General features: G+C 36.2%; 2 protein-coding genes across 13 annotated transcripts in view; both read left to right on the top strand.

Annotated features, from left to right (window-relative positions):
- LOC122833485 (tubby-related protein 1-like) lies at positions 1-11,282 on the top strand. Its single transcript, XM_044121080.1, has 13 exons — positions 1-138; positions 1,869-2,001; positions 2,095-2,205; positions 2,603-2,740; positions 5,624-5,743; positions 6,059-6,193; positions 6,266-6,348; positions 6,475-6,639; positions 8,091-8,203; positions 8,284-8,392; positions 8,502-8,600; positions 9,527-9,698; positions 10,498-11,282. The coding sequence occupies exons 1-13, from the start codon at positions 124-126 to the stop codon at positions 10,629-10,631; spliced, it is 1,527 nt and encodes a 508-aa protein (XP_043977015.1). The 5' UTR covers positions 1-123; the 3' UTR covers positions 10,632-11,282.
- A 2,842-nt stretch (positions 11,283-14,124) lies between these two features.
- tead3b (TEA domain family member 3 b) overlaps positions 14,125-27,675 on the top strand; it is a 31,456-nt gene continuing 17,905 nt past the window's right edge. For 7 of the 12 annotated variants that reach the window (XM_044121076.1, XM_044121075.1, XM_044121073.1 and 4 more), the window contains exons 1-3: positions 14,125-14,293; positions 14,638-14,763; positions 27,043-27,297. In XM_044121076.1, coding sequence (XP_043977011.1) covers positions 27,174-27,297 — 124 coding nt within the window. In that variant the 5' untranslated portion in view covers positions 14,125-14,293; positions 14,638-14,763; positions 27,043-27,173. Of the gene's footprint in view, positions 14,294-14,637; positions 14,764-22,974; positions 23,232-27,042; positions 27,298-27,675 lie in introns of those variants that run through there. The other 5 variants (XM_044121072.1, XM_044121078.1, XM_044121077.1 and 2 more) reach the window with 3 other exon arrangements.

Genomic DNA, 27,675 nt, shown 5'->3' with positions numbered 1-27,675 from the left:
GGAGACATCACACTGAGTTCAGGGCTTTCTCATTCTTTCGTTATCTATGTGAGAAGCTTGCTTTTACTGCTTTCTATTAATTGAAAAAGAGTCAACAGTGTATCCTAATTTGGAGAGCAAGCCATGTCTGCAGAAAAGGTAAGAAATAGGCTAGAATTTCTTAGATTTTTTTGCATACATATTTTCAAAGTGCCAACTTTAATTTGCAACTGGAAAAGATGGTCACACAGAAGAAAAAAGAAATTGGCCTTTGTTTAGATTTTTATGTTGATTAGACTTCAAAGTCATTTCGGAAACAGAATTGTTGCATCTTCTACTTATATCTGTGCTAACAATTTTGTTTACTTATACTAACATTTAAGTTAAACCAGTGAATTAATACATAATGCTAAAGGTAAGAAATTTTAACATTGCTATAAATTATTCCTGCTGACAGAAATGGCTCACTCTAGTACTGGACCATTTAAATGGTTTAATCATGAATGGGAAAAAATCAATTTGAATCAAGCATCATTTTGACATTATATGTGAGTGCTATTGAACAAGCAAAGCAAAAACCAACTAAAGTTATTTTACTTATCCAGTACTGCAGAATGATTAAATTAGAGCTTAATTAATGTTGACATTTCAATTGTCTGATATTTATGCAAGCCTTTGAGCATTTTTATAGGTGTTTCAAAAACATTTTTGTAACATGTATAATATCTGATCAAAGATTTAAGTATTAGATTTTACATTGTATGTTTAATTTAAAATGGACAGATTGCCTTGATTTTGCCATGTAAGTTTTCAACTTCTGGGAAACAACAACTCATTACTATATGGTTGTCACATTGGAGCACATAATCAATCTGAGTAAGAATTTTCTGCAGACAAATAGTCTTCATGGATGCAGGATCTGAACCTAATAGGATTACCCCCTATGTTTCCGTCGACTGCAATCACACTCCGTGTAACACTGTGACATCTTGTACAAGTCATTTGGTGTAAAGCTAAATAACAAACTGGGTTATATATTCATCATTGTGACTTCTAGGGAACATTATTCCTTGTACAAATGAATGCGTAGAAAGAGAAATGTCAGAAAACATGTCAAAGCATCATTTGAGCCTTGTGTCGTGACAGTGGCTGATGTTGGAAACCATGAAAATGGAAAATACAAGAAATTGGATGATTCTAAAGGAAATATGCACCTCCCCACACATAAGCATTGATATTGTTGTAAATACATTATGAGATTGTGCAACAAATGAGAATGTTTGCTTAAATAAAATTAAAATATGTTTAGATAACGTGTTATTTCCAGACACTTCTAAATCTGAAAATCTAGGCATTACAGCAGGTGCATTTTTACTCCAAACCTGAGCTTGTATATTAAATTAGACATAACAATAAAACAATAAATCTGTATAAGCAAATCACCTCGATGTGTCTATTTTATATTTTTTGAGTATTTGGTGGAAAAAAAGGCAGGAAACAAGGCTTTTCCAAGTTTGAATATAACAACATTGTATTATTAGAAATAGATGACTCAGTGCTAGACAGATGTTTCAGCATCTACTGCTGGATATCATGTTAGTTGTATTGAGTTTCCTTGCTGATATTAATAAACCAAGAATGAGGTGCTTATTCACCTAAACTCAATGAATTTTACTCAGACAAATTAAGTAATTTGTCTTAATTTTGCTTTTATTCTCCTCCCCTTGCCCTCTCCATACCATCTGACTTTTAAATGGTGAGTTTTTGATGCCTCCGCAAATATTTATTTTTTAAGATAGTTAATCTAAAATGTCACTGTATCTCAGCTCAAATGTCATTATCTACAAACTCACACATCTAACTAAGATTTATCAGCAGAAAATGGAAAGAAACCAAAAAAGAAGAAAGAACAAGCCAACGGTAGCTCTGAAGCCAAACTCAACGGAAGTGAAGCCAAACCTAAGAAAACTAAGACAAAGAAGAGTGAGGATGCAGCACAAGATGATGCCTCCACCACTCAAAGTGAGGATTATTTCAGCTATTTCTACAAAAGTGATTGAAAACCAAAAAAGGATTTGTTTCTGAGACAAATCTGACAACTCATACACTTTATAGGTGGAAAAAAAGTGAAGAAAAAGAAACCAGAAAAAGATAAAGAGGAACCTGAGAAGGATAAAGAGAAAGAGCCAAAGAAGAAAGCCAAAAGTGCTCCAAAAAAGAAGAAATGTGAGTCAGTACACTGGACACTGTATCCAGTTAGAATGGTGGAAGCAGAAAAGAGGGAGATATTTCATTAGCCTTGTGGAATAACTGTCTAAGTCATATTTTGGCCAAATTAAGATAATATTGATTTTCCTACACTACTACTACATCACCCAGCCTAATTACCTATCAGACCACGTATTACAGTCCAAAATCCATATTTTTAAAAACGTTTGTCCATATTTTATTCATGTTCTTTCTTGTTTGCTGAGAACATTAAAATGGCACTATAAGGTAATTGTGTTGTGAAGCTTAGAATTTTTAAGATGGTGTGAAAAGTTTATAAACCTCACACTTAATGTTCCAAAAATACATGTATCAGTCTAAGAGTTAAATAATAATTTGTTGCTTTTTTCTCCAGCCTCAGACACTGAAGAGGATGATGATGAGGATAATGATGATGATGAGGATACCCCAAAAAAGAAAACAAAGAAAAAAACAACAAAGGAGAGTTCTCCATCTGCAAGTAACACCAAGGAGAAAAAATCTAAAACTAAAGGTACAATAAAATGCAAAGACATGAAAAATTTCACATTTATTTTAGACGTGTCGGTTATTTAGCAATATTTGGTCATTGTCATTTATTAGAAGCACAAAAACTACCAGTAGCAAAGTAATATGACAAAAACATAACATCATAATTTGCTAAAGTAAAGCCATGACCATATTTATAGGATGTATATAGGATATTTAAAACTGTAGCCTTGATATGTTCTTAAATGCCAGTAATAATTTAATATATGCTATTATTCTTTTATTCAAAGCTATAAAAAATAACATGTCAGGCCAAAGCCTCAGTGGTTAGAGTGTTGTTTCCATTGTGAGGTTGGCATTAGACATTTTTTCAAGTTACTTACTTACTTGAGGTGTGAATGTGAGTGCAATGTTCTCTAATAATAAGAAAACACACTCTTATATGACTCCCTATTTCCGACAAACACCTCGTACCACTTCTAATCACAGCTTAACCAGATATTTAGAAAACTGGAGAAAACCCAGAATCTTCTAGCTGTTAGTTAACACTGCTAAATTTTACAACTCAGAGTACTCCAAGGCATTAAAGTGCTTAAAACAACAGTTATGTGACCAGACTGTAGGTAAGCGGATCAGATTATTTTATTGTGTAATGGTGAGTGAGTGGAAATTCTGTCTTGACAGCAAGAGCAACCGATTGTAAAGGTGCAGATTAAAGTAGTGATAATCAATGGATATTCTGAATAAAATCAGAAAGATTTTAAAATAGTAATACTTATTTTTAAAGGTCAAATAGCCTAATCTTTTTTAAGAATGCTATGATCAACCAAAAGTGATGGTTGTTAGCAAAAAGCAAAAAACAATTAAAAAAAACATACTTGATAAGTAATAAAATGTAAATAAATGTGCACTCACTTGTAACTTGATAACTTTCTAGAAGCCAGTTGGACTCTCTTTTACCCTCAAAACAAATTTCTTTCATTGTGTTTTAGATTCAACAAGGTGTCAGAAACATTCCCCGGATTTTGGTTCAAACTTTCTAAATGTTGCTCAAAAAATCAAGATTCGATTAGAGATAACATTTTTTTCCTGAGTCTGTCATCTAAATTTTGACATTTGTGTGATTTGTAGCTGTTCTTAGCTGCCAAGAGTAGGACTAGTGTGGTCTTTTGCTGCTGCAGCTTCCTTCAAGGTTTGTGTGTTTGGAGATGCTAATCTGCATACCTTTGCTGTAATAAAGTGGTTTTTGTGTTGCTGTTGCTTTTCTGTCACTCTGAGGCCGTTTTGTCAACCCAACTGTTGCTCACTGGATATTTTCTATGTTTTTGGCCATTCTCTCTAACTTTGAGAAGATGGAATGCAAAAACCCCAGGAGACGAGCGGTTTTATGAAGTACTCAAACTAGCCCATCTGACTTCAATAACAACAACATATTCAAAGCCACTTGGTCCTTGTTTCTTTCCCATTATGAAAATGGGAAAGAAACAAGCTCTCAATTTGAGCTTCAACAATTCTTCTTCACTATATATAGATGCCAAAAAGCCCAAAGTTCCCACTACCGGTATTTGAGAAGCTGATTTTGGATTTGCGTTAACAAATAATTTAATATGTAGCAAAGAGTCTGGTGAATGTGTAATGATATACGTAGCTTCCATAGTTGCTTTCCTGTGCATCTTAAAGTATCACAGAGAAAAAATTTTAAGTGTAAAATAAAACAGTAGATTTAAAAAAACTCATCTCCTATTTTTAGATATTTGTTCTTCTAAAAATTATATTTACTAACTCCCTTTTTCATTTTGTACATTAAAGCTTTCTCCTATCAATCTTTACAGTTTCAGCACAAAACATGTTTGATCATTTTAAACAGACTACTGTCTAATAAAGAAGCACTGCCATGATGTTCTTAAGAGAAAACAAGTATTATTTTCATATTTGTCTTGTGTATCCTGTTTATAGGGAAAGTGATTAGAATATAATCAGGGGCCATACAGCTTCTTCACTGACACCAAATTTCACAAAGAGGGAGAAAATTGAAATATCACACTCATCATTATGCAGTTTTGGCTCAGTTAGTATCCGCAGCTCTCGTACGAGTCTAGAGATATGACATATGAATTTTAAAATAAATAGTTTGAAAATATTTTATTTCTTATTAGGCTAAAATCTTTAATTTATTTACTATCAATCCAAGGGCTTTCAGTCCTGAAGTGTCCTAAAGTTTGTTACTATCAATGTCACACACACAAAACACATCTTTAAGAATTCATTTGTTAGCAGGGCTAAGTGCTGGGGCATGTTCTAACAGATTCATTACCGTGGAACTGGTTTTGGGAGCAAGTGTTAACAGGACTGTGGGTGCAATCGAGGTTTTGAAGACGCAGGTCTTATGGCACCAATTTGAGCGGGGAGTTTTGAATTCTTCACACAAGCCTTGCATTCTGAGACTCAGTCGCTTGTGTTTTTGGAATCTACACATAAGAAAAACAACTTCCTCATGCAACAAGAGGCCATTAAATCTGCTTTCTAAACAATTTCCCCATAAAAAAAAAAACAGGCGAAGAAAGGCATTTGACATCTAAATATGGTCAAATAGCTGTTAAGCCTTAATTCTTTCCGCATTCCTAAAATTCTTCAATATGACAAAACAGCTTGCAGCAGCAGCAAAAGCAGATGTCAAACTAAATGCATGCAAAATCAAAACTTTATGCTCAAAATTACTGTTGTTGTTCCACATCTGTCCCACCCTCAATACGTTACTTATTTGACTTTGGATGGTCACTAACTCAACAACATTTTCCTACCTCTCTGTCTTTTAATGTTTGGTTATTTCAAAATGTGTTTTTATTACTGGTATTACCATTTTCCTATCAATTTTATGGGTAAATAGATTTTTTTTAACTATTCGCAGAGGACAAAGATTCTGATGGCAAAGATAAAAAGTCAAAATCAAAGGACAAGGAGAAGAAGAAAGAACCTGCATCAATGTTTATGATAAATGGGGGGAAACCATCTAAAAGCAAAAAGAAAGGTAATGAAATACTTAATATTTTATAGATTTTCCTTGCTATACTAATTCTAAAACCTTAACATCTTTTTTCCTAATGTTAAATATTTTGTGTAGCTGTATACACAGATAAAACCAAATGTTTACATACTGAAAAGACTCCAGATCTTTTTTACACACTGTCCAACATAAAATCAGAATAAACTTTATGTTATCAACTGGTTTTATTTGTATATTATACTAATTACTTGTTCTTTTGAGTAAAGAGCACAATCTTAGCAAAGACATTTGTTTTTATAAATGCATGAAATTCAGCAAAGATCTGTTTTTATCAAACAGCTGCCAAATCAGAGAGTGATGACAGTGAAGAAGAGACAAAGTCGACGAAATCAAAAAAGAAATCTACTGCTAGTTCGGCATCCATGTTTCAGACAACAGCAGATAAGGAAAAAGACAAGAAAACAAAGAAAAAAGGCAATTTAGCTTGACATTTCTTCCACTGTTTGGGTTTGCTAACCTGTCTAATAAATGTGTCCTCTCTTATAGCAAAGGTAGAAGAGAGTGATGAATCTGAATCAGAGAAAGAAGAAAAGTCAAAGAAGAAAAAGGGTAAAGGAAAGAAGAAGAAGGTAGCTTAAATTCAAAAAATTATTTTCCACAAAAAGAGAAGCTTATTTTAATTAGTAAAACAGTACAACAAACATTTAGAGTTAGTAATGCAGTAAAATGTAATAATTCCTTGTTCCCATAATCAGGAGAGAGCTCCCTCACCTGAGATTGAGTTTGATGACTTGGAGACGTTTGTGATGGAGCCAGCTCCACAGGGTGTGACTGTGAAATGCCGAGTGACGCGGGACCAGAGAGGAGTGGATAAGAGCCTCTATCCTCTGTATTATCTTCATCTAGACAATGAGAAAAAGGTCAGGAAACACTAACTAATACATTGAGGAAAATGTGTTGATTGGTCAGTAAATTAGAAATAATTCATTCATGGACAAAGAACAATTTCTGTACGGCTGAGGATGAATTGCTGAGTGAATACAAAGTAAAATTAAATATTTTATAATGTGTGAAATGTTGATTACCATAATCTTCTGACGTAAAAAAAAAAAAAGTATAACTGACAATCAGGTGCTTAGAAGAATCACGAGAGGTTCACTGATAAATTGGTCTGAATTTCTTAAGTTTGGGAGATCAGGTGAGTATGAGCCGACATTACCTGTGAAATCAATCTTATCCTCTGATCTTATCTGCTTCTGCAAAGGTTTGACACTCAGCCACTGTTTAAAAACTGTGTTGCGATATTTAGTATATTTTCTGACAAAAAAAATAATCATATAAGCCATAATCGGAATTTGGAAGTCAGGCTTTTTAAATATCAGTGATTGGCCAAAAAATCATCGATATTTTCACACTTATTGTCTACAAATGATATAACCAGGACCTAAGATAGTTACAAAGTTGGCAGTCATTTTACCAGAAAATTACCTACATTTGCCTGCTCCCTTTTTAGTTCCTGTCTAATTCTGGTCACAGAGAGAGAAAATCAAGGTGCATTATAGACAGATTATTTACATTGCCAACAGAGAAAACCAAAACCAAATTTCAGTTAACATAACATTCATTGTTTTGCACAGTGTGGGAATTCAATAATACCCGATGATGCTACTTATAACAGGCCTAGTCCAAACAGCAAAAACATTGTCCGGTTTTAAAATGTAACACCAACCATTCTCTCTCCTCAATTGGAACAAAAGACTGTCTATGTTGTACATCAGGTTGTTAATCATACAATAGTTGAGTAACACATATTCTTTGATTCTATATCAAACCTTTTCAAAGTAAAAATGCTCCATAATGTCAGATTCTAAATTATTAAAGGAATATAAAACTATCAGGAAATACATTTTGATAGCAATGTCCTAAAGAGAACACAGCATCATATATTGAAAACAAAGAGTGGTTAAATGATGAACCCTGTGGAATACCTCTTTTCTACACACATTGACTCTGAGAAGGATCTACACTTTTTCATAAATTGTCTTCTTTTTTGAGAAGTAGTTTCTGAACTAATTAAAAATGCCACACTCAGAATAAAAATACATTAATGAAATATATAATATTATATGTTAAAATATATAATAGACAATATGTAATGAAATAGGAGTGGAAGTGTTTGACCAGCTGTTTAGAAAGTGATTTGAAGTCACTTTCAGATAAGCCAGTCTGTCCACTTAATCAAACATTTCAGAGATTCTGTAATACATCCCAAAATTACAAAAACAACAATCATTCAGCAAGATAAAACCCTTTTTAACATTGACAGCCTTCTCTGTTATCTAATGTGGCTCATTGTGATCACCTTTCTTAGACATTCCTGTTGGCTGGACGGAAAAGAAAGAAAAGCACAACTTCAAATTATCTCATCTCCATTGATGCCACGGACTTGTCAAGAGGTGGTGAGAATTTTGTCGGAAAGCTAAGGTATGTCTAAAGAAGTCCGACAAACTGAACAATGATGATATTAAAATCTGTTTGAAGTCAAAATAACTTTTTTTAACCAGGTCCAATTTAATGGGAACTAAATTCACAGTGTTTGATAACGCTCTAAATCCAGAAAGAGCTCTTCCAGACATGTCTAATGCACGGCAAGAGTTAGCTGGCATCATCTATGTGAGTTGCCTTAGAGTTTATTGATTGCTCCTTTACAGGAATGTGTTCTGATCTGAATACTGAAGAGAAGAAATGTAAATACTTTGAATCTGGTTGTTTCTCACCTCAGGAAACAAATGTCTTAGGAATGAAAGGGCCCAGACGGATGACGGTCATCATTCCAGGAATGAGCAAGGACAATGAGAGAGTCCCACTCAGACCCAGAAATGTAAGCTTTATCAGAAACTTCACCCTATACAAAATGACATAACAGTTTAATTTTCTTTTAGTTGAAATGACTTTTATACCTACAGCTCATTTTCTGGCATAAGCACAGGTTAAATAACTAATATTATTAATTAGGTCTTGGAGCACTCCTACTTTGGTCTGAGAGTTTAATAAATGTTTGTGACTCGTTAACAACAAAACGTACCTGAAATGTATGCCAAGGCCTAACCAATAATGGAGAAAATAGAAATACAAAAAATATTAAGTAAAACTTGTAAAGTAAAGATTGTCCAAAATGTTTGGATGATCATTTTCAATTTTAACTTAAATGTGAGTTAAAACTGATTGTAGAAGTCAAGACAAACATTGAAAAACCACACAAAACTTAAAGTAAGCAATACAAGCATGAAACTGTTGGATGGACTCCATGTTCTTTGAATGCTATGCATGCTAGGATAGCATAATTGAAAGAAGCTGACTCATGCAACTGAACTGAAATTTAAAACATTCCCAGCACCACTTCTTTTGCTCATGCATTAGTTATAGTTATACTGTATTTTAAAGGGACAATTTATACCCCATTACATTGTGAGCATGGTTCATTTCTTTTTCCAATAATATCTGTTTGCTAAAACAAACTTTTTCACTTCCGTAGTCAGGAAAAGATTTTTCTACACTTTAGTTTGAAAGCATTTCCAGCATTATTTTGTTTTTTAAGAAAATAACCACACAAAAACAGAAACACCAAATTAAAAACTAAGTATGCAAATTAACAAAAACACCCTTCCTGGTTACCAGCAGAAGATCCAGATGTTTAACAGCTTGATTTAGGTTCTGTTTATTATGAGAATCAAACAAGGCAAGTGAGTAAAATCTTATTGCCCTTTGTTGATGCTCACTGACTTATGTTTTGCCAATTGACCACAGGAATGTGACGGCTTGTTGGTAAGGTACCAGAATAGAAGGATGGAAAATCTGATTGAGCTTCGCAACAAGACACCCGTGTGGAACGAAGAAACTGCCTCTCATGTACTGAATTTCAACGGCCGAGTCACACAGGCCTCCGTCAAGAACTTCCAGATAGTGCACAACAAAGACTGTGAGTACTCCTTATACATCTGTCTTTTCTCCACAAACAGTCTGGTTTGTTTGGAACCAGATGTGGATGTGTGGGACAATGAAATACCAAGTGGTTTACTGTCAAAACAAGTTCAAGGAAGACACAGAAGATCAGATGAGTGCATATGGTTCACTTTAGCAGTCCCTCAAAAATTGGTTGCTAAGCACATTTACAAGTGAAAAAGTATTTGCCTCCTATTAGATATATTTTGCTTTAATATCAGACAAAAAATAACTTAGTTTCATTTATTAAAGAAAAAACTATCGGAGGGCTGTGACACCCTCAGGTAGTTTGGAAATCAATTTCTATGTTTGTGTGGAGGAATTTTTTAACCCATTCTTTTTTGCAGAATTGTTTTAATTCAAGTCCATTTTTAAGGTTTTTTAGCATGAGTTTCCTGTTTAGTAATTCCACCACATCTAAATCAGATTTAAGTTAGTAAATCCCTCCACAACCTAGTTTTTCCAGCCATTCAGAGGTTGACTTCATGTCATTGTCCTGCTGCATAACCCCTGTGCACGTCAGCATAACCCTACATTGACTGCTGATGGAAAATCACCTCTAAAGGCTTCTGGGCTTAATGCAGCTCAGACGCCTGTTAAAACGTAGTCTACTTATGCCAAGGCTTGTATTGGAAGTGATGATTTTGTCAAAGAAAAAAGCCAAAAACAAGAAATCTTTAAGGTCGCAAATACATTTTTGCGGCGCTGTAAGTGATTTGTATCCCACTTTCCTCCGATCAGCTCTGAGTTCCTGATATATTTTTGCTTTTTTCCAGTGGACTACATTGTGATGCAGTTTGGAAGGATAGCTGACGATATATTCACTCTGGACTATAACTACCCCATGAATGCTGTGCAGGCCTTTGCCATCGCACTCTCCAGCTTTGATGGCAAAATTGCTTGTGAATAATCCAAAGATATTCACAAGCACTACAGTACTGGCACAAACACTACTACCTACAGTAAGTTAACAACTACTGTAACCTGAATGCTGCAAGTTCATGCCAATCTGTGACTCTTACTTTCCTACACTATCAGAGATGAGTAGCGGTAACCAACAGTGTTGCAGCGGTGCCATCTCTTTGCTATGCAGATTTCCTCCTGCAGGAGTCAGAACCAAGTTCAACCTTTGTAGCTTAGTCTGATTTAAGATGAATTTTCAGAATTAGTGTTTACCACAAAATGTCACAACTAATATTTAAAGAAAAAGATAATAAGATTAGTCTTTAAAGATGTTCAACTTTATGTGTTTTTATCTCACGTTGTGTTGTATCTTGTTCCTATCTAGAGCCAGCAGTAGAAGAGTTTCTTGTTTCTTGTGTCACGGTGAAAACAAATAAACCAAAAACGTCCTTTTCCAAATGACACAATGTTTTCTCAAAGACAAATATTTCACAAATAATGTAGATCAAAAATTTGTGACATTTGGCTCTATTTCACTTTGATTATGCCATTAATAATTATAATATTTATCCTTCCTGTATCCCACAATTTTTCCTAAATGTACTGACTATGAAACAAAAAGTGTCACTGTTAAAGTAGTATTTGTAAAAGAAGAGCAGCATCTTTTTGAAACAGTGTGTTTATTTTTTTAGGTTTCTATTCATGTGTGATGATTCAATATTCTTTGTATATTTAACACAATCTGCTCTAATGTAAGCTGTTGTAGATTTTTTTTCTATTTACACAATTTTTGTCAGAAAAATCTTGTATTTTTCCTTCACCTTGCCTTTGTTTTATGTGCTTATTGGAATAATGTGTGTGAATTAAAACTTCTTGATTGCAGACACACATTGTCTTCTGAGTAAAATCCTTTACACAAGACCTTATGGGATCTGCCAGTACAGTTATAAAACATGTTTTATGATTGTATCATCTGCTGCTAGCAGGGAGCAGGCAGCTGGCAGATAATAAAACAGATTCCAGTTGCAAGATTTTTAGAGACACCCACGCTTTTCTCCTCCTGCCGTCTGACATTGTCGAAAGCCTCTCTCAGGATGAAAAACCTGTTTGCACGGAGGGACTGGAGCAGAAGTGAGAGGTGTGTATTCTGCCTGAACCTGCTCAGGCAGTTGTCCAAACTCGCAAAATTAAATGAAGCCTGAAGCAGGCTGCTCCTCTTGAACAGATGCTGTAAGGTGAGTTTGTCGTCCACCTCCCACCCCCGCCTCCTACCCTCCCTATTGTCTGCTTTTGATACAGGGTTTTCAACAAAACAACTCCCAACATAAGTGTCTTAAATTGTGTCATTTTGAAGGATCGCATTGTGTGTATATAAATTCACAAAACATGCATTACTGTTGGATGTTGCAGCCACAGTGATGACCAACAGAAGGAGCTGTTGCTGGATGGAAACTTAGATTCATCTGGTTTCAACTGAGAAACATTTGTCAGATGTTAAACGCTCATAACTTTCTAACAGAATCATGCGTAAGAATTAGTCTACTTTACTCTTGAGGCACTATATGTGAAAAAATTGTAATTAAAAGTTTCAAAGCAGATGTCGAACTCTTACTGAATGAAGCTCAAAAATATTATGACAAGCTGTATAATGACTTATAATGAAGTTGTAGCATACTAGATAGATATTACACATCGAGTGAGACTTGATGGACAAAAACAGAGATCAATAGAAAAACAAAAAGGGCCAAATATAAGTTTTGTTTACTTAAAGTGAAACTAGTGCGTTTTCTAATAACAAATAAGCAGCAGTAATATTTATTTTGGAGCTCAGTATTTTGAATTATTTTCTTTTTATATAAGAACCTTATTATGAAACACCAGCTCTGCAAAAATATTTCATAAATCTGGTTATTTTGATCTGTCATAGACAAAATAATAATATTTGCGAATATTTGCTCTACTTGATGTTAGCTTTCATTTTTCACAGGTTTGTCCTCTGCTGTACTACTTATATACATTATGTGGTCAAACTAATTTAATATTTTGCTTCAATAGATTAATAATACCAATAAAATTAACACTTTCTGCCAACAAGTGGCACTTTTGTTCGAGTAGCAGAAGAAAAATTTATCCAGGAAGCTACAGTACCACACTAATGACTTTCTTAGAAACTAGTCAATGACTAGCCTAAACTAGTCAGTGCATGTGTTACATAAGTTTATTACTTGGTATTAACGAGCCTGAAGTATTAACTAATTGACACCAATTCTGCTCAATCGTTTCTTTTTGGGGTTTTTTTGTTTTTTTGTCAGTTTTTTTTTTCTTTTTTTAACCAGTGCTGTCCAGCAGTGTAACAATCAGAATGTCTGTCTGCGAAGCCCAACAGATGTACCTTCCCAAGTGGAGCTCTGATGCCCCACTTAGTACACATTTTATTATAAATTGCTTCAGGTTTGTTTTGAGATTTAAAAAAAGAGGGGAAAAAAGAAAAAGATAGAAAGTGAGTTAGGGTAAATACTCCTTCTTAAGGAGGTAAGAATAAAAGATGTGATGAAAAGTACAAGACATATTGAAACTAGTCTAAGATTTTTAGCACATGCCAGGGAGCTAGTCAAGCTTAAGTCAAACCACTGCTAACCAAAAAGAATAGGAATGCTCATGTCAAGTTTGCTACAAAAACACTGATGCTACAAAAATGATACTAAGACATGATGACATATGACATAATACTTTTCACGTGCCAGATTGTTTTATCTTTCTTATATTGATAGTGGACTTACTTTCTGTATTAGCTCAGGGATTTTTTTGATGTATGATCCTCTTTAAATCTGTAATATTTGACACAAAATGAAAAAATAAAAGAGGAAATCCAAAAGGGGGCAAATTCTTTTCCCAAGTGTGTACATCTTTATTGAAGGTATAGTTGTAAACTAGATGATGCTTTTTTTGGTCAACCTGTGAATTTTGAGACCTTAGCTATGTTGTTGATTTAAAATGTTTACAAGTTGAGTTGTTGTTGTTTACTTTATCTTAAAGGTTTACTGTCAGAACATGGAATATGCCCTAGTTGGCTGGTTGAAACAATCTCAGCTTTATTTAAAAGCTGCCACTTTAAATGTGAAACCTAGTCATTGATTAGTTTACCCACATACTTTAAAATCATTGCTTTGAATTTTGCATTTATGCACCACACATCTGTTGCATTTCAATGTCTTACAGGAAGGACGCTTTTTCAGTTATTTTTTATTTTATTGTTCCTCTTGGATAAAGATAACTTTAAGATTAATTCTTGTTCTCTTGAGGAAGTTCTCTATATTTTTATTGACTGGAACAGAACTGTGTGTGCTCTGTCAGACAGGTTTCGGGACCGGAAGCCCCAGTGTTCAGTGATTTGTAGGCGCGGCCTGGAACCGAGTCTCGGCCCCATGAGCCTGTTGATTGACGCGCACCGATGGCTCCTCCTTGAAAAGTCTTTTTTTCCCCTCCCCCTTCGTTTTCCAGTGTAGTGCGTTGATTTCATACCAAAGTCATACTTAACATTCCACTTATACTGTCAAACCTCTGACAAATATTACGGAAAACAACAAGGCGCCAAATTGTAACAAAGTTACTAAAAAGCGCACCTGGTCTCACTGGGAAGAATAGGGAGACTGCCAGAATTTAAAAAAGGTAAGTTCTGCACAAAAGTTCCCTCTTTCTGTTCTCAGCCTTCAGCGGGGAGATTTTTCATGCCGCTTGCCTCGGTGAAGTTTTCAGATCATTGTCATTTTTCACATTTTTCCGCGGAGCTGCCTGTGTTGGGAGGGAAGAAAAATATGTGGAGATTGATACACGATTGTGTTTGACTTTCCCAGAGAGCAGGGGCATCTTTGACAGCCTCTGTACATTCATATTTACACCAGATGTCCGCTTATAGGCACACATTACATTTCAAAAAAAAAAAAAAAAAAAAAAGTTTCTCTTTTTTACGCAGAAGAACCGAGCCAACATGTTTTATGTATTCTGTCGCGCAGAGTTCCCAGCTGGATCCAACACTTCCAGCCTTGAGGATTCCAGCAGTTATATCAAGTGGTCCAAGGAGACACCGACACGATTTGGAGGAATAACTTCGGACTGGCTTGGAGCTCTGCATCCTGAAGGTAAGAAGGTTCTCATCGGTCAGCGCAGTTCAGTCAAGGCGACATTTCAACGCAGAACTAAAAGTAAATAATTAAAATAAATAATAATTTTAAAAAATGGTTACAAATGAGTTTTGCACCAGATGACTTTAAGATTATCAACAAATTTGTTCTAAAAAAAGAATTTCAGGGAAGATTTTTTTATCAGCCGCTTCAGTAACTTTGCCTTCAGTTTATCCAGCGCTGCTATTTAAATAAATACATTTAAAAAAAAAAGAATGGGAACAAAAACACATTGTTTGCTTTCAGGTCTGTGCAGTTTAAGACATGGTAAAATAATGTTAATCAAAGCTCTAGTAAATAATAATTTTAACCAAGATTGGACAAGCTAGTTTTTTTTTTGTTTTTTTTTTTTCATTAATTGTTACATTTAGAACACAAATGTATATATATATATTCAAAATATATTATTAATATGATTAATTGGATTTTACCATGTGGGATCTTTGCTTCTGTTTAATAAAATGAAGGCTTTAAAAATGAAAATTATTATTTTAATCAAATTATGTTTTTAATTTTCAGCATGACTACAAGTTTGTGAAAGAATTAAACTGAATTACTGCCCAGTGTATGAATTTATTTATTTATTATTATGATCTTAGCTTTTCTTTTAACTTTACTATGAATCATTTTGCAAACTTAAGATAATCTTATGTCATTTATAATTTGATGTGTCTTTCTCAAACTTCAAATCTTCTTTAACAAGTTATCCAATAAGATGCTCAGTTCCTCCTTTCTTTCTAAGTTTTCTCATCTCAACAGCCAAAGCATGTCACGACACTCTGCAAAATTCTACTAAGTACATAATTCATAGGTTAGGATGTGAAATGCATGGATATACAACAGGCTAATTGTATAATTAGATACAACCTCAGGCTACACTTGTCCACTCTGCAAATGCAATCTTAGTTCAGTCTAGCTTAACATTTTGACAGAGTTTTATGTTTTGAGTGGAATAGAAACAAAACAACATTCCTAATTTGTGCTGTCATAAGAGCTGCTCAGTTGAATCACTGACAATCAACAAGTTTAACTTGGTAGCAGAATGCAGTCCATCTAGTTGGTCACACTGAAAAGATCCATCCTTTGAGTTCTTGGTCTGACATATTATTAAACTCCATCAATTATTTTTTTTACGTTTAAATCATTTCAACAAGATTGTTTGATTATGAACCTCTGTCATTCTCTTATGGGGCAAAATATTTTTGCACAAGCCTTGTTTGACACAGATATCTCATGCCATGAATTTTTTCATGACTGCCTGAAGATAAGTTATAGGTAAAATTAAAAATGCAGCATTTTAAAGCACACTCAAGAGTTACATTTGATTACCATAAATTCAAAGTGCTAAAATGAAAGTCTTCCTCCGAACAAAACAACTGCATATCTGCAAATGAGACTCATTAAGTCGCTTAATAATAAAATCTGGAAAGTATTAAGTATTTTTTGCCACAGTGACAGAGTTCCTCTGTTTGTTTTTAGGCACTGTGAATATGCCAGGCCTCTGTGGTACAATGTGGTCTTTTCTTCTTTGTAGTTTATGTTTCTCCGCTTTTGCAGATTTTTTGTATCTGCTCTGTTGTGTGAGAGAGCGAAATGCAGTGGAGAAAGTTTAACAACTCAGTGGGTGTAGAGGTCAATTAGATTATTTTGGGTTAGTGTCTGTTTTTAATGCCCCAGCTGTGTTCCTCCAGGTTGTTTGCTGGAGCCAGTTAATGACCATGTGTTCTCCTCATTAGGCAACAACAAAAAAAGAAAATCTGGATTACATACATGATTACAAACTGAATAAATTATTTTGCAAATAATTCATGGTCTTTGGGTTATTCCCACGCTGGGGCACATCTTCATGCACTGCATTGTATTTGCTCTGGATGCAGCTTTGTTGACCGACAGTAGCTGCTTCACTCGTTTGTGCTAAACCCACAGAAGACCAGCTAATGAGCTCGTGCCCATTTGTGCAGGCATTGACTGCCTTTTAGCACCATCCCCAGAAGTGCTTGTCCAAATGGCGGACACTTACCCCTCTGTCGGGCCAGAAGTGAACAAATACAGCCTCACTTATGTCTGTATGGTGAGGACACAGGAGAAAAGCCTGCAGCTCTTGGCAGTGTCTTTAGTGGCAATTTAGAATATAATAGTTGCAGAAGAGTTCTTATGAAGAGGACAACATGACATGAGCTGTTTGTTGCACTCACTCAACAAAAGAAGAAAGTGGAAAGATTCAAAGCAAATTAGACCAAATCTTGTAACATAAACCAGCTTCTTCACTCTCAAATTCCCCTCGAACACAATATATCAACACTGTATTCACATTCATGCACTGCACATGTTTACATACACTCCAAACCATCAGGTTTTCACAGATAAGCCTTCTGGCCTCTTGTTCGGACCACTCAGGGGAGGAGCCGGGGAGTGGCCTAGAACAGTGTTCTCTTTGTGTCAGCTGTCCACAACTTGTTAAATGTTTTAGTTGTTCTTTTCTCTCCAGACCAACTGGTAGGACTGATGTTACCTAAAAAAAATAAAATAAAAAATAAAAACATGTGGCTAAAAGAAGACGAGCACAGAAGGGAATATCCAAGGAAATCCCAATCTCTGTTACAGATAACAGGAGACTTACTCCTATCTTAAATCTGTCATGCATTTTATAAGTGTTTATGGCTGGTGTGTCTTTGTGGAGCTCCAGTGACCCAAGGGCACTCATGTGAAACTACTTTAATCCCTCTGTGCTGAGTGTTTTAGGTTGGGGGTGATGATCTCCTTCTACAGCACAGTGCTCATTCATTTCACTCATATTCTGAGCAATCATACATGCATTAATAGTGAAATGGTGCCAAAAGTTGCAGAATGTGGCTCTGCTCTTTGTGTTTGGTTGCAGTTTTTTCTTGCGAAATTGTCATGCATATTACACTGATCAAAACCGTGGCTGCTCTTAATGCCTTGAATTATACAGTGAGATGAATTATTGGCTGGGTGCATTCTGCCTCATGTCTTAAAGGTTTCACAGATTATGGCCTGTGACCGCTCCTTTTACCACAAAATGACCAATTCAGGCTAGAATGGCTTCTCCGCTACGTTCCTTGGAAAATTTCCGATTAGAATGCTGATTCAGACTGTTGGTGGGGGGAAAAAGGCCCTGTGGCTTACTTTGTCTCAGTCTTTCCTTTTGCAGTTAGAATCGAGCCCAACTGTTTAAAGGTGTGACATTGGGCTGTAGACCACATAGCCAGGAGCATCAGCTATTAAAATAGAACAATCAGGGAGTGAAACTTATATTTTTGCTCTGACTTGACTTGTATGTACCTACCCTTTGTTCTTACCACATTCAAATTTGTCTGTTTTTCACACTATGTGATATTTTCTCAAGAAAAAATTGAAAAAGGACTCATTTTATTTTATTTTAATTAAGTTTTTTTTCAACCTCAACATTTAAACACATTTTTGCACCGAAGCTGCAGATTATCATTTTTGCATGCAACACATTACTGTGAGGGTCATTGTTTTCTTTGGGCTCGCAGCTGGTATCAGACTGCAAATGTTTCACTTGACAAGCGGTGCATATGTTGTGTGTATGTGCGTGTGTTGATGTGCATGTCTCAGATTTTCCCTCTGCCTCTTGCCGTGTGAGCTGCTGGCTATCCAGCACTCCTCTTACTCTCAACTCTGATTGTTTCCTGAGCGCCGTGCCAGATAGGAAGTAGGAGGAAGTTATTGGAGGAGCTGGAGAGAATTTATTAGGGCCATACTCAGACACAGGAGGCAAAGGAAAGGGTGATGACTCCCTGTTTTTTGAGAGGGCGCTTGTGATTTCATGAGTCTGCCTGAGCACATGTCCTAAATGAACAATTGTGTTACAGTGAAATGTGTGTGTTTTGCAGAAAATCCTTTACTCTGCAGTCTCTTGTGTCGGACGGAATAAAGCTCTTGTCAGTGGAGCTTTCCTGGCCTGCAACCTAAAATGTTTTCTTTATCTGTAATCTGACCTTAGAGAGCAGCTGCTCCTTCTGCTGCCAAGACCTGTTGTTTCTCCCCTTCAAATGTGTGTTTGTGTGACGCGGCTGCGAGTTGCTGGGTCTCGCTGTGTGAAAAGCGCTGACTACATCTGTGAGACCCCCTCAACCTTGACACAACGTGCAATTTTCATGTGGAGAAGTTTTCAGGCAGGGATTTGTTACTGTGTGTAAACTCGAAAGTTTGTCAGAGGTGTATTTAGGTCCCAGCTAAGCAGGGGGGCTTTTGGCCGCCAGCAGCGGTTTGTTTTTTTTTGCCAAGAACTGTCACAAGCCCTACAGCAACTAAACAAAAGCTGAATTTCTAAAGACAGGAACAAATCGTGCTGTGCAGCAGTTTGCAACTAGAAGGAGGAATATACAATCTGACAGGAGAGACATGAAAGGAGGACAACTTTAAAGGATCAGCACTGAAAGAGGCAGATTTGAAGGAAATCTGCTTGCAATCTGCATCGTGACTTGGAGCCATGATAGTGGAGGTATACAAGGCTGTGAATCAGAAGCTGGGTTTTCATAGTTTTTTTAGGGGATTGAAAAAGTTCTAGATTTTTTAACATTTCTCTTAAATAAGAACATAAACCTCTTCATATAATATAAAGCAAGTACAAAACAGTTTTGACAAACATGAAATCATTAAGCAAAGCAAATTCTTAAAGGGTTTCTACAGTTAGCATCTTCATAATTCCTGTAAAGATGCATACAAGCTCATTTCAGTTCATTAGGTCAGTAATCAAACTTGTTTCATTTTTAGATTCTTCCCAAGAATGTCTCAGTAAATTTACTATTCAAATATTCTTTAGTCTGGCATTAAGATATGCTTTATGACAGATCACACCATGATGTTTCCATATGAAAATTTCACTTTTGGCATGGCGTTTTTTGGGGATGTACATGACCAATCTCCCTCCAAACATTGTGTGTGCAGTGACGTACAATGTTTCATCTTGTATTTCAATTGCTTGTCCAAATGCTCTGCAACAAACTTTAAACAAGCTGTAATTCCGTTTTTCAGCAGTGGATTGTTATACAGTCAGTGTGCTTAGAGGGATTGCAGTTCATTATTGTTATTGGTGGGAAAAAAAACCTCTACATGCCATTTTCAGAATTTTTGAAGCTCTTTTTGAGTGGCCCTTAGACAACTGTTGATTATTGCTTTGACTCAGACTGGTTTATGAAGAAATCATGTTATTTTTCCTTCCCGGTTATATCTATAATGTGTGGAGCTGCACAATATGTCGCAGATATATCATCATCACACTGTCAGTGTGTGCAATATTCATATCACAAAGTACTGTGTGGAGTGGAGTACTTATTGGATAATACAGCATATTTTATAAGATCTAAAGTTGCATTTTTCATTCTAATGTAATATTCAGTCAGTAGGACAGAGTATCATGGCAACAAAAGCTCACATTAGACACATATGGCATTACTAAAAATGCTACTGGTCTCATAAAGTAAGAATAACTGATTAGAAATTGTGGAAAGAAGAAGCAAAAAGGAATAGATCATGCCTGATATTTTTTTTTATATTATATAAGTATTGTGCTCATTGAAATTTTTGAGATGTAGCTGTAACCACTAAAATTTGTATTTTTGTAGCAGATATGGAACTTTTGTTGTGAAGGTCTCACTGCTTTTACAAATTCATCTGAAATATCATCGAACATAGTGTAATATGTAAATATAAGTATTGGAACTGGCGGATCAGATTCAAAAGAAAACCTTAAATATTTATTAAACTGCTGATGAGTTCATCTCTAGTTTTTGTATTTGTCTGACTATCTGACAACAGACCGATGTCAGATGGATATTTTGGCAGTTTTACTTGGATTGATTAAACTGACTATTAAAGGTTTACAGAGATAAGTTGATAGGAAAAAAGAAGCATTGCACTGGAGAAAACCATGAATGCACATAACCACAATAAAAAATGGACAGATTTGTTTGTTGTAATACTTTCTGGTATTTATTGCAGTTTCCATGAGCTCAGGTTTTAATGCATCATTAATATTGAAAGTCTCTTATCCTTAGCCTAAAAGCAACTTATTGCATGCAGTATATGCCCAAGTGATTAATGATGCTTGTTTGGCTCTGTCGGCTCTCCTGGTGCTTATGGTGAGATCTTAGCATGTATTTCTGTGTCCTGTCCTGTTATTTGTCAAATTTTGTTATAAAGTGTATTCACACACAGTGGAGTAATTCTCTAGTAGTAGTAGTTTTTCAATTTCCCCAAACGACATGGATCTATTCAGTCTGAGAACACCGAGGTGAAGTTTATGTTACGAGGAAGATGAGGAAGTAGGTTAGCAGTCAAAAAATTGACAAATTTGGAATCTCTTTAATTTTAATCCCTCTTACCTGAACTCACCGCTTATGATTTGTAAGGTTTTAAGGCTCTTTTACTTCATGTGCAATGGGATCCCTTACCTTATTTAGGCCGCTTTGACAGTTTTCCTCCATGTGACCCGGCAGCCTCAGAATGACTCACATGAATTACTGGAATTCATTAGTACACAATCCAGTCTAGGAGGCAGAAAGGAAACTCTGCACAGCTCTGGCCAGTTCATAGATAAATCTGAAGCAGAGATAAGCCGATTGCTGAAAACAGACGGCAATATGATCACTTTGGTTTGCGCTGGGAAAATAGGAAGAGGGATTTCAGTGTATGAATGGTGCTGTTTCAGTGAATGTACAAGGAGCACAGCTTTACAGCATTATTTACATTCCTCCTGCACATTGGAATTCTAAAGCGTGTTGGTCTCAGAGTCTCATGGCGTGACTCCCAGAAAATAGGAGGGGAGGTGTGTTATTGATTTTTTCCCCCTTTTTTGTGATGTGTGAGAGGATAGTGTGATTCAGTCTGGATATTTATGAAACTCTCCCATCAAATGGGATTGTGAAGTAAATTGCAGTTAGAAGTTACAGTAAACTGATTTCATTAACATTTATGTTTTATTAATCAAAAATGAATCAAAAAGTTTTAATCATAAAGAACGTATTGTAAGGACTTAAAACTTTTTTTTCCTTAGAATGTTTGCAGTTTGTGAGTATTTTGTTTCACACCAAAATGGATCCAACAAAATGTTAATAAAATCTTTGTTAATTTAATCTACAGCAATAAAATCAGAAACTCTTAAAGAGCTGTTATTATATATTTTCCAGACACAGAGTGCCACTTTATAGCACAATTAAGCAGCTATGTTACCTTTATTTGTTATAAAAAATTCTGTCTATATAGAACCTAATTTAAAATAAACTTAACTTCGCAATTTGCCTTGAAATTGGCCTCTTTCTCTTCTTTTCAAGAATTTCCTGCTCTTTTCGACCCCGACTTCAGCTTGTCATCACAACATTGCTACTGTCATTTACAACCAATCTTAGGAGTGTTGGACTGGAAAGCAGTTTGTATGAAAAACTCAGCAAATGCGCAGTTCCACCAGCTGTTTGCTAATTGCTGCTACCACTAGTCCGGAGGAGCTGTGTGGGGAAGGTGCGAGGTAGGGGTGCTCTGTGAGGCAGAAGCTCAGCTGGAGACTGCTCATCCGAGGAGTTTTGTGGAAATAGGTGGTGATTTGTGAGAGCAAGCGTTTAAGCACCGCCAAATGCCTAAATGCTGGCTGCATTGGAGGATTCAAGGATTCCTCATACATGCATGAAAGAATCAAAGCAGCACTCCAGGTACGTTTTTGACGAAGGACTAACATTAGAAGATGTAAAGCTCAAAAAAGTCACATTTTTAAATTTCTGTTCATAAAACTGACTCAAAGTTTTATCATAAAAATGACCCTGAGCTAACTTTTGTAACAACCACAGAGGACATATTGAAAGATGGCTGAACAGACGTTGCCCTCCCTTCGGTCTGAGCTCTGAACGTCATAATGCTGGAGCGATTCAGTGCTGATGTTGCATTCCAGCTGGAACAATCCCACTGTTTTCCAGACCCCAAAGTGGACGCCTAAATTGGACAACAATCTGGCCCCCCTCACCACATTCCCTCCCCTTTCCAATACCGCTCACCTCGCTTCCCCCATGGACACCCCTTTTTTTCTCCCGCTGCTCTCCAGCCAGTCAACCAACCCACTCCTCCCATACATGCATCCCCTGGTCTCCTGCCCTTATTTGGGTAGAGACATTCTGAGTTAGAGGGGTGGAGGGTAGAGAGGCAGTGAAGGGAGAGAAGGAGGGCGTTGAGTTGACACAAGGGAGGCAGGAGGAGAAACAGTGAGCTCTCGCAGGCCTTTCTTAATAAGGACATGTCTGGAATTCAGGCCCCTCTCGCGGTGAAGAGCCTCTCTTTTGCAGCACCTCTCTCGAACACACTCGTGTGAGCACTCTGAGCTCCACTAAGGTCGTCAGATCGGTCGTTGTGCTGAGCACTGTTTGCTGCTCTTCACAGCTCGCAGTGCAGAAGAGGTTTGTGGTGTTTTCTCTGCTATAATTGGACATAAACAATAGTGCAGCCACTGCTCCCTCCCTCACACTGCCACCAGCCTTTAATTACTAAACCGGTTACCGCACAACACCTGCAGTTTCATTATTGATACATGCTGTCTACTTAAAAAACTGTTTCACATTAGACTGCTAAACTGCTGCTCAACTTAAGAGATGCTAAAATCTCAACATAATAATCACTTTTATAATGATATTAGTAGATTTTTTTTTTTTTGCTTGTCTCTTGGATTAAAGCTGATTAAAATTTTGCTAATAACTGCAAGTTAATTTTCTGATAGGAAACATAAATAGGACTGTGAGCACATTGTCCTTAAAACCTCAGCTAACAATTGCTTAATTAGTACACAATATTCTTAGCATGTTTTCTATTTATAAAGTATTCTCTTTTGGTACTGGTTCTTTTATTTTCTACACGTTAATAACAAAATTCTACCAAACCACAAACCAAGTTTGTACAAACAGTTCAAAAACAAGCAAAAAGTAAAATTTCTGCTTGGAAAACTGGAAATTTAAAATCTTGGCACTTACTTCCCTGGATTAATGGAGAGGTTGGAGTAGGATGCAATGCTTCTGATTAAACCAATGGACTATTGTTGTGTGTAGATTGTGTAATTCTGAGGGACCCAACCTTGTGATCTGTGAGGTCTGAGGAGATCATTTGATCTGCTGATGGGAGCTCGGTTTCAGTGTTGAGTGATCATGTTGCAAGGGTTCGTCATGAGGGTACCGTCTCAGCTAAAATTAACAGGCTGACTTCTGGATATTCATCAAACTGTCGTTTGCTTTCAGTCACTGCAGCTGATTTCATCTTGCATGCAGTGGCTTTAATTGGACCATGAGCTACATTGATAGCAAGGGAATTACAATTATAAACTCCATTGTACACTACTTTTAAAAAGGAGAGATACCAGTTTCTTGGCAAAAATGAGTTTCATGTCAATGATTAGCAATCCCTTGGACATTTTATTTACTGTGGATGCATTGATGAGACATGTCAATGCAAAATTCTTGTACAATTAAAATAGATTTCTGTGCCCTCTGTAAAAACAAAAGTTGTTGTATAGGTATAACAGTGATTTGTTTATAAAGTTACTTTTCCTTAGTCTATGCTGTGCATACACTCTGTCCGCGTTGATGAAGATTTACTTACCTCAGCATGCCGAATGCTTAAAGACACCGACATGGCATCTGATCCGGCATTATTTTCTGATTCAGTTAAGACAATAAGTATTTCATGATTTACAGGCAAGGTCATTGTAAAAACATTTAGATCAGGGGTGGGCACTCCTGGTCCTCGAGGGCCGGTGTCCTGCAACTCTTAGATGTCTCCCTGGTCCAACACACCTGAATTCAACAGCTGAATCACCTCCCAAGTGCAGTCAGGTTCTCCAGAGTCCTGCTAATGATCTCATTATTTAACTCAGGTGTGTTGAAGTAGAGATACATCTAAAAGTTGTATGACACCGGCCCTCCAGGACCAGGAGTGCCCACCCCTGATTTAGATGGTGACACTGAAGAGTGACTGACTCCATTTTTTCCAACAGCACTGTTCACAGAAATATAAATATATAAATATATAAATAAATAAAAATATGGCAATCATGCTAAATACTTTGAAATCATTATAGCTTCCTTAGTCTTGTCTTGTAAACTCAAAACGGCCACATATTTGGTTAAAACATTTCATTCCCCTGTATTTATCCATTTTACTTCACATTTGTCAGTGTCTGGTGAAATGTTAAAACAGAAAGAGAAGCATCCTGGGAGGATCATTACCTCATTGACTTTTATTACTGAAACAATACAATGTCGAAAAGACAGCTTGAAAAATACTTAAGATCTTTTCCTTCAGTCAGCTATAATCCGACCACATTGGGAAACAGTTCCCAAACCACAAGCATTCTCAGAGACCAATGCTGATTATTGGGGTCTTTAAACTTTGTTTTATGAAATATCTTGAATTCATCTAAGCATTTGAGAGAAGTCAAATTAAAGTATAGTGATAGTAACATGACTGTGGAAAATAAAGTGTTATCCTTGTGCTTTACATGACTTCTCACAGCTCTCTCTCCTTTGAATTTTTAAAGTGAAAACATTATGGAGGGAAAAGGAGGATCAAACGAGCCGACAAATTCCAGTGACTAATGTACTTACAGAGTATCTAACAAGTATTCGCTTTGGAGATCAGTTTACTAGAATAATAACCAAAAAAGTATCCATAGAAACTTCTAACTTGTTTGCTTGTTGGTTAACTCAGATCAGTGTGTTCATGTAGTCATGAAACTTGCTTGTCCAGTTCAAACAGCAAAAGAGTTTCCAGACTTCTATTTAGTTGCCTAACTGGTTGAGTATCTTAAAAGAGAAACTATGGCTTGTAATTATCTGACGCACAATTCTCAAGAAAGTTTTAGTCATGTATTGTTTGAATTAATTTTCTACGCAGCCTTGGTGCTGCCATTAGACATACAAAATGAGTAAATCTAATAATGACCTAGCGTTGCTTAAAACAAAGTATTTTGGATTTTGCGGATAATCATTTTACAAAAAAAAATAAATAAATCAGTGAGCTCTATTCTCTACCAGAGAGTTTGTTTAAACTTAATTGTTTTGATGTTCCAGCCGTTTGCTTAACCCATGTAGGTCACACATTACAAAGTATTTTGGCAAAAATAACATGAGATTTTTGCTAAATAGGCTGTTGAAAAGCTGAAGCAATCTCTTCATATAACTTTTCTCTGTAATCTGACATATCACGCATAAAGAGCAGCAGAGAGGCTTGGATGTTCTGCCAGTGCTCAGCCAAACTTTAAAAGCTTTGCCCTTCTCATTGTGATGAGTTATTCTTGTTGACCTCATTCTCCCTTTAATCAAGACTCCTTCCAGTGTTGCCTAAATCCCATTATTGTTTTATGGAGTTGTTAAATTTGTCACTCATAATTTTCCAAACACATGGTTCGTATGCAATGTTTCTAAAATGTTAACCAGAAATAGTTCCACATGCTCTGATTATATCCAGCAGTATTTGGTGGGAGAGAAATTGGAGCATTAGTTTAGTGGAGCCTATGTAATGGACGCAATAGATTTCTCAACATTTGATTACTTTTTCTGCATTTTGTTTACATCTGTCAGTGGGGCACTTGAAGGTATTAGACAAAAACGGTTAAAACAGAAGACAAAACGTGGGTGGAGGAGCTTGAGGTCAGTTGCTGTCAAAACTAAGGATGCACCAATATCAAATTTAGGGCCAATATAAATGTCTGATATTTATGTTGCTGACTTCACCATTCTGCTTTAATTCAATTTCCCACAATCCTGTGCTGCATCACTATCACTTTCACATGACCAAAAAAAGTACCACGTGACCAACAAGATGGAAATAAATATTGTTTGTTAATATCGGCAGAGTTATTTATCGGACCAATGCTGATATGTTAAAAAATTACCAATATCAACCGATCTCAAGGTTTTTGACTATATATTGTGTTCTCACAATAAATATTTTCTGTTAAATTCTATAGATTATCCAGACAACAGATATGTTTTTACTGACTGGGGTTTACAAATTTGAACCTTAATACAGCTTGGATCTGCCTACGCATAAAAAATTTGGGGAAACCAAATGTGTGTGAACCTTTTTTTAACTCATATTCAAAAAAGGAAGGTATATTGGCTGTTCATTAGAGTTACGTATTGTGAAATTATAAATAACATTAATTGTGGTTGAAGCTTCACTGCTGAGTGATAAAAACTTCTGCATTGTTTTGTTCTACAGATTTCCCACTGATCCTTTGATCTTGGGGCTCAGGGTTGGGCCCAGGGGGAGCCGCCACCATTGCGTCCAACGAGTGGAGTGCCAACGGTAGCCCAGAAGATGGGCTAGACGGGGAAAATGAGGACAAGACCATGGACGGAGATGCAGAGGGCGTTTGGAGCCCAGATATTGAGCAGAGTTTTCAGGAGGCCCTCGCCATCTACCCTCCCTGTGGCAGAAGGAAAATTATCCTGTCAGATGAGGGAAAAATGTATGGTAAGTACACGGCCAGAGCAGCACAAGAACAACAATTACAGGGATATAAACCCAGAAGAAGTGCTTATTAATAAGCACTTATTAATAACTGCTTATAAATCACTGCAACATATATGGTTTCTCCTTTAATTAATGGAGAAAACATGTTGCAGTGATTTGGGGATTAAAACAGGCAGATTCATAATCTGCTGCTTTAGAAGCAAATAAGAAAATGATTTTTCTTCCTCTTTCAGTTTTCATGTCACAACTTAAACCCAAAAGTGAGTGTTTTCTTTCCACAGGTAGTTCTGTTTAACAGGTCTGTACCTGTTGAGCTGTGACCCACGGGCAGGTTCTTCCAGTCACACTAGCACTTTCAGAGGTGGTTATTGCTGTCCT

The sequence above is a fragment of the Gambusia affinis genome, linkage group LG07 (assembly GCF_019740435.1).
Source record: "Gambusia affinis linkage group LG07, SWU_Gaff_1.0, whole genome shotgun sequence".
Lineage (NCBI taxonomy): Eukaryota > Metazoa > Chordata > Actinopteri > Cyprinodontiformes > Poeciliidae > Gambusia > Gambusia affinis.
The sequence above is the reverse complement of the archived record's forward strand: the minus strand, read 5'-3'. Positions and strand labels throughout refer to the sequence as shown.

What these genes read in the sequence shown, in the direction of transcription:
- LOC122833485 (XM_044121080.1), top strand. An exon ending in GTAAAGGAAAGAAGAAGAAG is followed by an intron (nt 6,349 to 6,474) that starts GTAGCTTAAATT and finishes TCCCATAATCAG; the next exon opens with GAGAGAGCTCCCTCACCTGA. An exon ending in ATCTAGACAATGAGAAAAAG is followed by an intron (nt 6,640 to 8,090) that starts GTCAGGAAACAC and finishes CACCTTTCTTAG; the next exon opens with ACATTCCTGTTGGCTGGACG.